The 14,872-nt window shown below is 41.4% G+C and overlaps 1 protein-coding gene across 3 annotated transcripts in view; it reads left to right on the forward strand.

Annotated features, from left to right (window-relative positions):
* col12a1b (collagen, type XII, alpha 1b) overlaps positions 1-14,340 on the forward strand; it is a 147,664-nt gene extending 133,324 nt beyond the window's left edge. For 2 of the 3 annotated variants that reach the window (XM_086265141.1, XM_086265142.1), the window contains 12 exons: positions 484-537; positions 852-947; positions 1,929-1,982; positions 5,219-5,272; positions 5,375-5,428; positions 5,612-5,683; positions 5,769-5,804; positions 7,026-7,092; positions 7,204-7,389; positions 8,236-8,304; positions 10,962-11,132; positions 13,428-14,340. In XM_086265141.1, the coding sequence (XP_086121267.1) occupies positions 484-537; positions 852-947; positions 1,929-1,982; positions 5,219-5,272; positions 5,375-5,428; positions 5,612-5,683; positions 5,769-5,804; positions 7,026-7,092; positions 7,204-7,389; positions 8,236-8,304; positions 10,962-11,132; positions 13,428-13,552 (1,038 nt within the window). In that variant the 3' untranslated portion in view covers positions 13,553-14,340. The remainder of the gene's footprint in view (positions 1-483; positions 538-851; positions 948-1,928; positions 1,983-5,218; positions 5,273-5,374; positions 5,429-5,611; positions 5,684-5,768; positions 5,805-7,025; positions 7,093-7,203; positions 7,390-8,235; positions 8,305-10,961; positions 11,133-13,427) is intronic. The other variant, XM_086265140.1, reaches the window with a different exon arrangement.
* Positions 14,341-14,872: the final 532 nt, after the last annotated feature.

The raw sequence follows: 14,872 nt of genomic DNA on the forward strand, positions 1-14,872 counted from the left end.
ATGAAATGTAATTAAAAATAATCTCAAAATATACTAAAATTAGAAATCAAACGCTCATTAGAGCATGCAAAACGCGTACATAGACAGTGCAAAGACTCTGCAAGTTAAAAATATTTCAGCTTTGATGAAAAAAATAATCCGGCTTCACGCAGTGTTGTAAAAGCTGATCAGGTGAGAGGGACTGGGCTCTCCTGCCGCCTGCAGCTTTTATAAGTGAGCTTTGTGCTTTCTGAATCACTGTGTTAACTGCTGAATAACTCCAACTATCTCTTGTCCTTCGGGAGGAAGCAGTTCTCCCACACAGGCTGTTAGGGGCTAGTGTCTGTGGGTTGTGACTGCATTCATGTAAGGCCTTACTCTGCTTCCTCAGGCTTTTCTTCCAGACTGGCTCCCTTGTGGCATGTTCAGACTAATTTCCCCCTCGAGCATCTCTTGTGTCCTTCTTATCTTTGTTGTGTTAACTAAAAAATCTTTTTTTTTCAGGGTGCCCCTGGCAGCAAAGGTCCCCGAGGTGAAAGAGGAGAGCCCGGTTCTGCTGTAAGTTCCTGGGGAAAAAAAAATTCTCTATCGCATTTCCCTTCATCACTTGCTGCTTCACATTTTCTTGCAAGCTGAAGAAAATAAAAGATGGTACAAGTGCAAGAGCTTTGAGAAGCACATCTGATTCCACTTACTGATTGAGTGTTTGTGCTCTCCTTGTCCTTGATATGAAGGCTCAGTTCTATTAGCATTCCTTGTCTCCTTCCGGCCTTTTCCAAATATTTCAACAGTAGTACACTTCAACTGGGACAAGAGATATCAACAATAAATTCCTCCCATGTTTAAATATTTCTCTTGTCTGTATTTTGCAGGGACCGTTGGGCCCGCGGGGAGAAATTGGACCACCTGGGCCCATGGGTCTGCCCGGCCCTCAAGGACCGAGCGGGCTGTCGATTCCAGGAGAAGCTGTAAGTCTGTAAACACACCTGACATCAACACACACACAGAGCAGAGTGGGGGGGATTACTTGGTGATTTATTATAAAGAGAATTTACAAGCCAGGGAGTATCTGTGGCAAGGACTCACATTCTTTCATGTGTGAGGGAAAGAAGCGATACCAAGAAGCCCCCGAACGTCAGTATCACTGAATGTTAATAAATCACAGCTTGGATTTCTGTCTCAGAGATTAGATGTACCCAGATTAAACTGAGATCACTTTCCAGAAAGGTCCCACGAAATAGAGGTTTGTGGAAAGTACTGGACAGTTTCTGCTGCTTAGTACTCAATTAATCTAACGATATTGTTAAAGGTTACAGTGGATTAAACAGGTTTTATGGATTAAAACATCCACTCGATTGAGGCTGTAGGTTTGATTTCAGATGCTGGGAGATACAGCTAATGCTTTTTTTTTTTTTACATTACCTTCAAACTTCAAAACTCTTGTGCAACTATAAATCATAATGTAGTTTAAATATTTATATTTCACTCCTGAGTTTCCAGATGTGCCAAAAAATGCAGTTCCTCTAATGTCCTCTGGGGAGGACATTAGAGTAAGTTTATAGCCAATGAAAATGGTTTTGGTCTTTAAGCATGGTTTGCTCCTTGTAACATCTGTACAGGGTGGAATTTGTGGAAAGCACATTTGGCATATGTGCTTGAGTTTATTCTAAGTATGGTCAATTCTAGTTCCAGAAACAATCATTATGTTGGCCCAAAAATGCAGCACCACGATATTAACTAGTCCAACAATTGTTATATTGGCTATATGTACGTTTTATAGACTAAACCTGACATGGATCATTAAATAAAATTTGAGTTTTGATTTATTTAGCAAGTCTTAATCTGGTTAATATTGCTATCATCTACATCAGTCACAGATCCATTTCTAATTGTTCTGTCCCTCCGAGTCACCGTCTTCATTCATTAATGATGTTGCTTTCTGTTTTCAGGGCCGTCCTGGACCAAAGGGAGACCCCGGTGATTCAGGCTTACCTGGGCAGAAAGTAAGTGCAGCTCAGTTTGTGTTTGAAAGCAGGAAACTGGGGATAATTCACATTTTGACTACTGGTCTGGCACGCGGCCACATTGGCTGCACGCAGATGCTTTTCCAGCTGGGGAGAATTCAGAGAGAGAAGAGGCCAACCGTGCCTCCACTGCAGGTTTCTGAATATTACTTTTAAATTACGTTTCTGCGCACATTCGAGCCAAGAACAAGTCGCCTTGATTAACAGTGCTGGATAAGTGTCGACCCGCGGTCAGCCACTACATCCTCCTCTCACTGAAAACTGTTTTATCTGGGAACGCATGAGCTGCCTAAAGACAGACGTGACACCTTAACTTCGTTGGCATGAAAGTGAAAGCAGTCTGTGTGAAATATTAAGTTACAGATATCAGATGGTGCTTTCATTTCTTCCTGGAAGGAAGCATCTCTCGTGTAGGCTGAATTGAAAAGAAGAATCCAGGCCAAACAGACAGAAGGTAAAGAAAGGTGATACTGACCAGAGGTCAAAGGTGTGCTTGTGTTAAGATGAAGCCATAAGCAGGTAGGCCCCTGAAATGCCTAAAACCTATAATCGGTTTTCTCCAGGCCATCTTCGGCCTCAGTTTGGTTGACCTGCTCAGGTGTTCCTGGCTTAAATGTGGAATGGTGTTTGTTTATAGCTTCAAGCTCGACCTTTAAAAGACTTCAGAAGAATTTAAACAGAGTGCAGCTTCCAACCTTAAAGGTTCCATGTCAAACTGCACAAAAACATTTTTGAAGCAGAGCTGCAGAAAAGGCGTGATCAACCAATTGAGTGCAGGTTCTGCTAACAGCTAAAACGTGCAAAAAGTTGTACGATAATCAATGGTTGACAAATTATTTCCAATAGATATCAGGAAAAATAAAGGTTCAGACAAAGTGGAGCAATCATTTAAAGAATAATTGTGGTTTATTTCATGGTAACTTTATGCTCTCTTCCTCTGTTGTAGAAATTCGGGGAAACCAAAAGTTTGTTTATAGTCTGATTGAAAGAAAACAAGGAAATCAGCAGCTTGGAACGGATGTTTGGCTCTCCATCCGTCCATGCTTGCCTTCTGACTTAATCACAAACATATTCTTCCCCCACTGAACAGTTAGATAAAAAGTTACCCTAAATGATAGGCATATAGTGAATAGTTTGTAGCATGGTCACCTCCTTGGGTCAGCCGCTCTGAAATTCCCTGTAATCCGTTATGTTTTCTTATCTACTGGAACCCCCAAAATTTAAAGACGCACACACAGAAAAAACAAAACAAAAACGTTTTTCTCTACTTGTCTTGAAATTGGAGTAAGATAATCTCATCAAATTGTCAATGTGGAAATTATTACCATCAGATTTATTTATTTTTGGTCTATTGAGATGTGGCTGCACAAACCTGGTGGAAAATTGTTAGTTGCTTCGTTCAAAACAGTGTTGTAAATCAAATAAAGTGGACCTATTATGTTTCCCCGCCCTTATAGTCATTATTTTCATCCTTGGACCTACCAGAGTAGCTTTACATGATTCACAAGTTCAGAATAATCCATATTTAGCTTATATTGGGCCTCAATGCAGCTACTCGGATTATCCTCTGTCTGAAACCAATCATCAACGCATCTCCATTACGCACATCTGATTGGCTACCCCTCATAAACAAAAGGTTGGTTGGTGCTTCTGTGAGATTACCATATTCTTTGACATCATACAGATCCAAGACTAAAAATGAAGCCAGTATTAAACTGATGTTTGAGCTTTGTGATCACAGGGACTACGTGTACCTGCACAGGTCTTTTCTTGTGTTTAATAAGAACTGAATCCAAACCTGGGTAGAGTGGTGAAGAATCGATCCAATCCAAGTTTTAAAAAAATGACCGCTTTGCCAAAACACCGAAATCTACCGTTTTATCAAAGCCGTTACTATTCTGAGATAAGATGTTCCTTAGTGTTGGTGCTTTGATGTAATGTTGAGCACCAGAAGCAGTTGGTCTTGTGTGAACATGCAACCAACTTGTGTAGAAAGGAAGGGGATGAATTTACAGGGTTATGAAACAGCTGGACACTGCTTTATTTTTACTCACAAAAAGGTTATGATTAAGTGTTGCGAATGGGCCTAACTGTAAATTTTGATAGAGGAGGCTGAATGGTACCAGGAACATTTAAATGCAGTGCCAATGGGTCTTGAGCAAGTGTTGGGATGTGACAAGTGTTGGGAATGAAATCATGTCAAAAATTCACAGTTGCTGCTCTTGGTTGGAAATCAGAGCTTCATGTCCAAGGTTGAACTTGGAAGGCCTTGAAATAACAGATTAAAGTGTCATTTTTTTTTTTAGATAATTTCTGGTAAACATTTGTTAGGTTTGTCACTGAAAACTCATCTGAGAGTTTTAATAAACTCTGGGTCACCTTCAAAAACTTGGTAACAGTAGGCAACGTTTTGCCACCATGTTCACATTTAACATCCATATTTCTTTAAAAAAGTGTGCAACACGTATGGTATGTTTTCTGTGTGTGTGTGTCAGAGTTGATGACGACTTTATTTAAAAGCCCTTGCTTACTTATTTTATTTCAACTAATTCAGTGTTTGTAAGTAGAATTTCCAAAAAGACAATGAATTAGATGGAAAAACAACAGTAATTAGTGCTACCTACTTCAAATCCTTTATTCAATAATTTATTTCTTCCAGTCAGCTCAACTAGTTAAAGGACTGGAACAATTTACTGCCCTGCTCAAAGTGTTGTTGCACTGGAACAGCATGCACAATTGGGAATTAAACCTTCAACCCTTCACCCGCAGTGTTCATGCAGAGCTTCAGACTCATGAGTAAGACTGATTAATCAGCTCTTTATGCCAGTAAAACAAACTCCACGTGGACCGTATTGGAGCAACGAGGCTGCAGGTGACCATGTTGGAGCAGATGCTATAGCAACATGCATTTAATGAGTTACAGACCATGCGGTCCTGGTTTATAATGGCCAATAAAACGGTTCTGGAATATATTATGTTCCTTGTAAATCTTATGCCAAGGCATCAAAGACCAGAGACAATAAAAATAGTGAGCAGAGTTTCTGAGCAAATGAGCACGGGGGGAAAAAAGAAAAAAAAAAGAAAAAGACGTTTACTGTCCGGCACGACGCTGAAACAAACCAGCTCGAGTTGGTCAATCAGAGGAAAGGTGGACTTTCTGTTACAGATGATGAGCATAAAATACTTTTTTCTGAGGGGTCTTCTCATGTTTGCAGGGTTCTCGTGGTCCTCCTGGTCCTGTTGGCCCAATGGGACCCGCCGGAGTGAGGGTGAGTATAGCCAGGCTGTTTTTAATGGCATCCATGCGGTCTGAATTCTTTAAACATGAACTGTATGGCTTTAGGGTTTTAGGCATTATCTTATATTTCCAGGGCCCTCAAGGAAAGGAAGGCCCAGCTGGACCTAGAGGAGCCCCAGGGCCCATGGTAAGACTTCTAATGGTTTGACACATGCACACCTCAGAGCTGCAAACCACATGAACAATTGAGGCATTTAATTGCCTTTCCAAAGCGCTTTCTACTACCTTTGCAGGCATATTTCCCAAGAGTCATCTTTGTCCTCTTTCCTACTCATCGATATTTTTCTTACCCTTCTCTTTTTCCTTGCAGGGACCTCCAGGATCTCCTGGAGTACCAGGTACCACAGGAAAACCAGGAAATCCTGGAGACTCTGGTCCTCCTGTAAGTTTGCTGGCAGGGTTGTGTGTTCATTGAGCAGCACGTTGGGCCTGAATAGTTCTTAACAGTTTTATTTCTCTGGTTCTAGGGTCCCAATGGTCCAAAGGGAGACAAGGGAGAGAGAGTGAGTAAACCTACATCAAATGTTTTTGTCCACAAGTGATGATATTAAAAATATCCTACAACATGTCAACAACAAGCTGATGAAAACAAGAGGCTAGATTCCCTGTGCAGTTTCACGTTTCAGGAAATTTCTAATAATACATTTACATATAAGTGACTTGAGAAATGACAAATGGGGCAAACAGTAGGAAATGCTGGGAACTTATCACTTAGCATTACGAGTTGTTTGGAGTATTTTCCTGATGTACAACGTGTGACCAAAAAGTCCATGAAAGAAACCGTACCATTTTAAATGTGTCTGCTCCTGGATTGTCTTCATGTGCATGTTCATCTGGCATCCAGTGCGGCTGCCATTCTAAATTTTAGTCTGAAGCCCGATTTCAACATAGACAATTTTAACTTCAGGTTCAGAGAGAGACGAGGAATCTAGTCTTTTTGGACATTCATTGGATTGCATCAGTGCTGAGGTGTTGAAATGCTCTGAGGCGTCTAAGGGAGAACATTCAACAGAAACCAAAAATATACCCACAGAAATTGGATGCCATCCTCGAAGTAGTAATCTTGTCCAGAGCTGCCGTGCTTCCAACACTGGGAACACTTCCTGGAAGTCCTGTTCTGTCAGGACATCAAGCACCATCTGTAGTGCATGTTGGATCCGCTTCAGTTTGCCGACCTTCAACTTGAATTTCAATTTTTTTGAAGAGCGAAGTAGCAGGGAACGAATGGAGATATTCATATTAGTGCACCCCATATTCTCCATAATGGAGGACCCATTTGCATCGCACCACTGTTGAGTTTGTTTGTGCAATAGGTTCTCCTAGGATGTTAAAGTAGAACTTGGCATGGACAATCCAAAGCTTCATGTGGGACGAATTCACTGAACCACCTGGAGAAAAACGAGTAGCCAGCTTCTGTTAGAGCTCCCAACTCTGCAAACCTTTTGACCAGGACTTTGGACAGCTCTTCCCCTGCTAGACTGCTGTTTGGTCTCTATAGCCTCAACCTTTGAGATAAAGGTGGGGGTCATTATAGCTGTTGCAAATGCTCCTTAGTGCAAAAGCAGCAGGTGGTCACAAAAATCCTGATTGAGCCACATTTCAATGAAAAGTTTCAGAGAAACATTTTCTGACTCATATAAAGTCTGTGCACAATGACAATAAAGAACTATTCTATTCCTTTCTTTACTGTTTTCCAATTTTAAATCCTGCCTGTCTGCACCCAGGGCGACTTTGCTCCTCAGAACATGATGCGATCCATTGCCAGACAGGTTTGCGGACAGTTAGTCCAAGGTACGTAGAACACATTTTCCCCCTCCTGACATGGATTTAGAAATCTCTGCCTCTTGGCTTTCACAATGTGGTTTGTAATGTTCTTGCTTTCTCTTCACCCTGCTGTTGCAGAACAAATGACTCGGGTCAACTCGTTATTGAATCAAATCCCCAGCAACATGTACCGCAACAATAACCCAGGCCCTCCGGGCCCTCCTGGACCTCCTGGCAATCAGGGACCCCGTGGAGAGCCGGGCGCCACAGGAAGGAACGGATTCCCCGGAAGTTCCGGATTGCCCGGCCAGCAGGGAGAGAGAGGTACGAGCCACCCCTGAGAAGTTGCTGCACGGCAGGAGAGGCTGACATCATGAACAAATGGAGTTAGAAAAATAAACATGAAGTCGAATGATTTCTAAAATGGGAGCACAGAAGGCAGCAAAGTGATTATTTACTCTGCAGAACGTTTACCTAAGACGCACCAAACCATCACAGAATGCTAGAAAGGCCTGGCATCATCGTTAATCTGAATTTCAGTCCAGATCGAATCAAATAAAGCTGCTGATGCCAAAATGTAAAAATACTGCAGTGAAAAAAGTACTTCTATTGACCCAGAGACACTTTTTTACATCTTTTTTTAAAATTCTCATTTGACGAGATTTTTTGATCCACAAACAGCAAATTGTAATCTAGGGAGATTGGCCAATGCACACTGCATGTTTCATTTATCCAGATAAACTACTGGCACTGGCACTCGGTCAACAAAACTTAGAAAACTCTGATCTAAATGATCATGAACATGGCTGCTAGTGCATTCATCCCTGTGTTCAGTCTTATTAAAGAAAACAGAATAACTACTGAAGATGTTGCCGGGCAGAATCAGAAATTAAATGTATTTGCATTGCACCCTCACCTTCTGCTCATTAAGGACCCCTTTCTGAAGTCTCACTTTCCTGTCTCACTTTATGTAACAAAAATTCAGGAAACATATTTCAGAAGAGGCAAAAAAAAATGTTCCAAAGCCAAGTTCTACCACAGGGAGGAGCTTTTAAGTAGGAGCTCTTATATAAGGGGAGACAGAAAAAATGTCTTATTTTATTCTGCAACTTACAGGATTGAGACCTCCAAGCTCCCAACCTAATGATACTTGACTTTCCCCCCCTTCAGGTCCCCCAGGAGAGAAAGGCGATCGAGGAACTTCAGTAGTTGGAGCGAAAGGACCGAGGGGACCTCCAGGTACACATTCTTTAGCAAGACACCAAAAATACTTAAAATGTTGGTGAGATCGCTGACAGCTAAAGTTAACAGGCAAAGCTGATTCCTAAGTCCATAATTTATCATCGTTGATGAAACCATCATCTGAACTGCCCCTACAGATTTGTAAGGCTTAAAAAAGATAAATAATTTATGTTTCAGCAAAACAGAACTATTGTCTCGTCACATTTGCCACTAAAAACCCAAACACACTCAATGTTTGAGCCAAGATGATGGAAATGGAGCCTTTGCATATAACGATCTACCTTGATGATGTAAACCTTGATTTTTACCTGCCTTTGTCACTCATCTTATTGAGTGTCTCACCTTATTCACACCCCACCCCCACCCCCACCCACTCAAAGATGTCGGCTGATTCAAATGCTGAAAGCTTTGTTTGCTGCCATTCCTGTTAGTCTCTGGCACCAGTGTTGTGACATGTTGACACATATTTGACAGCAAGATACCCCCCGTCCCATCTCCTATGAGTATATTTCACTGAGAGGTTTGAATTTGTCTCAGTTAACCATGTCTTCTTGCTCCTTAAAACTGCGCTTAGTTGCCCTTTAAAGTAGTGATTTAGCCAGGTGGTGGTGCAGCATTGTTAAAGAAAAACACAAACTTTGGTCCTGAAAAAAGCAATTTCACCAGCAACTGCTTATGTAATCGCACTCCATCCTCCGCGACTGCAACCCTGCCGCTTTGTGACGGTCCCAGCTGTCAGACAGAAGCAGTTAGAGTCGAGGAGGGAGAGGAGAGCAGTGAGTCAGCCTGGAGGACATGCCGAGGACGGCGAGGAGACAGTCGGGCAGGAAACTTTCCAATCTTTTTCTGTCCAAGTCTAGACAAAATTCAGAGGGGAGGGGAGGATCAGCACATCCTACTTCTTTTTCCCCATCATAGTTTACATCATTTCATTCCATGCCCGGGACAGTCAGCAGCAGCTCGACACCTTTTCAATTAATTTTGTTTCCAGCTGCGTTGAGTCGCAGTGGTCTAACAACAATATCATAAAATGTTCTCATCTCTGTTTACATCAAATACAAGAGTGTAACTGTAGTTTTTATTAGTTCTAATGGTATAAAAGCACATGGAAGGCTTTTAAAAATTCTGACTCTCAGAAACACGCTGGCTCAAAGCAAAACGCACTTCATGAAAGCGTTCACATCTGAGAAAATGAAAACGCAGCCGGCCTTTGATCTGCACCATTTGAACAGTTTCATCTTTTTATTTTTATAAACGTTGCTTTTACTGGAGAATCAGTCCCGCCCTTCCTTTGAGGCAAAGTTTATACAAATAAAAGACATGTTGCTACCACCTTTGTCCATGCTGCATTATGCTGATGTGATTTATCCATGTAGTTTGAATGTAGGGTTTGGTGACCATTTGAAGATATCCCATTAACCCCCTGTGTGATCTCCAATATCTGCACCACTGGGGTGGGGGCTGCAGATGAAGTTGAAGTGAATCCCCTCAATGCAGTTTTTTTTTTATTAATAAACAGACCCAGAGGGGGGAAAAAGATGATAGACCTGCTCCTGTTTTGGTATCGTTTTGAGATGATGGACATTTATTTCTAAAAGGGAAGCAGTTCAAGCACAAATTTGTGACTACACGCACATTTGTGTCTAAAGCCATGTCATGGAAGTATAGCGAGGAAGAGTGCAAATAATCTGAACGTCAGGATAAAATTCATTCCATGTATTAATGAAATAAGCTAAAAATCACCTTAAAAATCACTCCAACCATCATATATCCCCAACCTGGCTATGACCCCAGTTATCTTATATGTAAGGCTGTTCTTGGTTTGTACCACGTTAATTATTGGCGTCCAGCAACAGTTCTTATTTAGAGACCGTTATCCTTGGTTATCATTCTGGCTTGTGGCCTAATCAGGACTGTCGCAGAGCTGTAACTGTAACCTATTATCCATGCAGGATGGGAGCGTGTGAAGCTGAGTTAGATAACTCTATTCCACCTCATGTCAAAAGTCATGTGGCGATTGGCTATTATGGAATTATATTTATATCATAACAAGGCAAAGCAAATTTCATTTCACATGCACAAAGAAGCCTTCGTGCATGCAAGAGTCTGCTCTGTGCAGAGGCTTCAGAACTTGCCTAAATAACTGTTAATAATTACTTCAGAAAACTTTATTTTTCAGATCAAATGCAGTTTAAAATAGCGTTTCTGTCACTGCCACAGTGTAACTGAGTTTAATGCAGTAACCTGAAGTGTCCAATTACATTAGGACCCTGTCCTTATTTGGGCTCCTCCTCCAGACAGTCAAATGAGCAGGATTTCTCTCAGAGTGCAGAGCTACCAGTGACAGCGTGAAACTGTAGCAGCGTGAGTAAAGCTGACACACGCGTGTGCGCGGCTGCGCGTTGCTGAATTTACGCACGAGGAATTTAATTCCGCAAGTGAAACTGAATTATTTGCTGGTATTATGTTTTTTGCTCTCGCACATATGATGAAATAAATATGATTCCATAAACTTCAGCCTGCTGTGATTGCAGTCTGGTAACACTGACAGTTGAACACACATGGGTGTGTTGTCCATTTCCTCCCTCTTTGAAATGCTACTGATCATGATAACCTTTTTATTTTTTTATTTTTTTTTAAATTAAACACATCAGGTCCATCAGGAGAGAGCAGGACCGGACCCCCAGGCCCTTCAGGCCCTGCTGGATCTCGCGGACCTCCTGGACGTCCAGGATACGCCGGAGTCCGTGGGCCTCCTGGACCTCCTGGATACTGCGATTCCTCTCAGTGTGTCGGTATTCCTTACAATGGGCAGGGATACATAGGTATGTAAAGCATCCTGTCTGTGATCAGAGACATTAGTTCTGTTTGGCAATCTGGGATTAAATGCAACAGTAAAAGAACACGCCAACATTTTGGGAGATGCACTTTCCTGTTCATGAGTCTGGGATGTGATGACTTTAGAATAACACTGAAAACAGAAACTCAAGGGTTAGGCTGATGGATTCTGACAGGGCATGGTATAAAATGATACCTGCAAAGCCAATGCATGCTTTGCGATAACTCAGAAATCTCTGTAGATTAAAACAGCAAAAAAGGTATAAGATAGAAAGTAATTTATAAAAGCAATAGAAAAAAATAGGTTGAAATAAGTTTCCTCCAAAAGAGGGAGTCTGAGCTGCCCCTTTGTGTCAAAAGGAGCCAGTTAAAGATGCTAAAGATGCCTCCTGGGCACATTCAACTGGGCAGAAACCCTGGAGTAGACTAGAGCCTGTTGGAGAGATTCTATCTCTCACCTGGCCTGGGAATTCCTCGGGAGTCCTCAAGATGAGCTGAGAAGTATCGCTGGGGAAAAGGACATCTAGTAGTCTGGAAACAGAAGACTGAGCTTGATGTGAAGCAATTACTTCAAACCACCTCAACAGCTTAAATCTGCTTCCAGTCTTTATTCTAAGCTGGGCCAATACTCCCTGACTCTGGTTTATAAAAAGGGAGAAAATGCACTTCCCAAAATGTCTGAGCACTCTGTTGTGGGGGGATTAGTGCATGTGTGAAACTTGTAGTCAACTAATAAGCACATAGAGGTTATTGATTTGCTGTCTTCTGCTGACCTGACTGACACCTTCCATCCTCTTTGACCCGTTTCAGGTTCACCATAGTAGACTTTTTATACCGCCTGTGCTGCTTTCACTGACCATCTGAAAACACAAAACAAAAAAGTCCTGTAACTGAATCACTCATATGCTCTAAAGCTGTTTAAAGGGATAACCACCAAAGGAAACAATTAACAAACTGTGCTGAAAACATCACAACAACAAAGAGGGAACGAGTACTAACGACTCACAGACAGTAGAGCAAAACACCAGCAGCAGCGGTGATGGCACCGACCTCTTTAGTGGCCTGTTTGCATCTTGAAGCCAAAGACCAAACAAAGAAGCCTTGTTCAGTGGAGGAGCATGCAGCAAACAACACCACCGACAAGCCAAAACAAATACTAACAAAGGTGGACTTGTACCAGAGAAACCAGTGCAGCCACCTCAGCATCACCACCCACAGCAGCAGCAGTAACTCTGTTAACAGCATTTCTCTCCATGTGACATGTAAATAAACTAATTTGTGCCTTGTAAATGATATTTGAATCAAGTCCACTAAATTTAGTCTTAACATCTGTAGTTTTAAAGCTTGTGCCTTGCAAAACAAACCTGCTGCTTGCTCAAACGCCGACAGAACGTTTTATTTTTATTGTTTTTTGGTGGTTGTTTTTTTTTTAAATTTTAAGTCTTCCCACCCATGTGCTTGTAGCCATTTTAAACTGCTCGGGGTCATGCTGGTCTGTCCTACACGTGTGACCCTGCAGGCTTAGATTCACCACTTCATGTTTTCATGTCCCCCCCCCCCAAAAAAAAACAAAAAAAAACCCAACAACAACAAGGAAACCCCACCCAAACTACATCTGGTTTAAAATACTAACAAAGCTTTCACAAATTCTTTCTAGTCGGGTGGTTGATGATCTCATGTTTTGTTGCATTTTGTGAATGTATGTGATGGAATTGATTGCTGGTAATGCTTGTGGTTATCAGACTAACACCTGAAATTCTAACAACACAAAAGGAGAATATGAATGCACTGAAATGTATAGCAGGGGCGTGCCCAAAGGGTGCCTTGGGTGACCTGGGCCATGTTTAAGTGATAAAAACAGTCTCAAAGGGTTTTTTGTAGTGCAGACTACATACAGACTGCTATTTTTGAAGTAACGTTCATTTCGCCTGCAAATTTATTGGTTTACCAAGATAAATACTGGCAAACCTTCACTATTGAGCCCTCCCCTCTAAAGAATGAATAAATTACACTACGATGATAAGACAAACAACTCAAACCAGTTTGTTGCTGTGTAGCTGTATTGGTGACAACCATTTCCCCCTCTGTGTCACACAAGCCACCTATGACCCCCCCACCAATACTGGCCACACCCCTGCTGTTTACTAACTAGCTGTGTCAGTGGTTTAGGTGGAATCAGAAAGAAACACAACTTTTAACCAGTTCTTCTTGTGCATGTTGAGAAAAATCAAGAGAAAATGTGCCAAATTACTTTGCCAATTGGCCCAAATGCTATCTCCAAGCAGGCCAATACCCATCTGAACCTGACACCCAAGTAGTCCAGTTCCCCGAGGAGGACGGCGAGTTGCAAAACCAGCGTCAAAAGAGATCACTACCAAGAAAGACAACCAGCAGGCTAACATCATAAAGACAAGTAGCGTTTTCTTTATCCGTTTAATTTTCTTCACCTTAACCTGTGTTCGTTCATGAAATTATAAATAAAAATGGGGTTTGACACCTCAAATTTATTGGGTAATACATTTCAGTGCCTAAAAATCTATGTGAATATTCTTTTTTGTGTCAGGCGAAGGGTTTAGACTGATGATGTTCGGGGGTGACTGGCACAATTTTAAAATAGACAAAAAACAAATTACAAAAACCTGTGAGCTTTCCTTTTCCATTTGTCTTTTTGCTTGTAACATATTTGCATTGAGTTTGTATTGACTAGCAGTGTTCAACAGTGCACTCATGGTAACAAGGCTAGCAATAGTACAGCAGGAAGGAAAATGTTCAGTGTCAGGACATCACATATGAAATGTTTATTGTTTTGCTTTCACACTTCATCCAGTATGTTCAGTATAACCTTTCTCATTCAGTTCATCTTTTAGGAGGTTCAGTTAAACACCGCTTTCATTTTGTATCTTTATATTTATCAGTTTTCCTTTATTCTGTCACAGATAATTTTTACCAAAGGTGGAATTGCATGTCTGTGGTGTATATTTAGTACATGTTCACTACATTTCATCTTGTTTTAATCAGAATATTTGTCATCGTCATTGTCATCGTATCAAATGCGGTCAAAACCTGCATGCAAGACTATGGAAATGGTCTTGCTGCTTCATGTTTTAACTGCAGATTGTGAATTCCACAGCCTTATTTTCTTATTTATTTCTGAAAACAGAAGAGGCATTTTTCAATAAAACTACTGAAAATCCACTTTGGTGTGTTCATTTCATGTTAAAGGACAGAAGCCAAAATAAAGCAAGTTCAGATCACACCAAAGCAGACTTGGGTTGAGTTCTTAACAAGCAGGACTGGGTTTCCTATTGTACACTGACTTGAAGGATACCTTGGCCACCAACTACTATCCTAAGTTGTTTATGCTCTAACCGAAGCATCTAACAGAAGAGTTAGTCCTTAGACTGATTCAAGGAACATTTTGAACAACCAAAAGTGTACAATGTGGTAGAAGGGTTAGGATTACTTGGGCTGAGTAGATAAGGGCTTTGATTCACTTAAGTGACCTTGGTGCACTTTTGATACACAGTGGTGGCGTAAAGCAGCAGTGCCTATGCCAAATGGGACACGATAATTAGTGGTACCTGGGCCAACTTAAGGAAAAGCCTCTTTGACTTAGCAGAAGTAGACATAAGGTAAGAGGAACAAAAAAGGAGTTTCTGCACTGATACTTGGGCTAATACAATTACTTGGATCAATTTGCACCTTTTGGAAAGCAAGTGGGTTTAAT

Source organism: Aulonocara sp. 'chitande type north' Nkhata Bay, linkage group LG15 (genome assembly GCF_057382095.1).
Source record: "Aulonocara sp. 'chitande type north' Nkhata Bay isolate Kocher_YH1m ecotype deep benthic linkage group LG15, A_spYH_male_GT1.1, whole genome shotgun sequence".
In the NCBI taxonomy this organism is placed as follows: domain Eukaryota; kingdom Metazoa; phylum Chordata; class Actinopteri; order Cichliformes; family Cichlidae; genus Aulonocara; species Aulonocara sp. 'chitande type north' Nkhata Bay.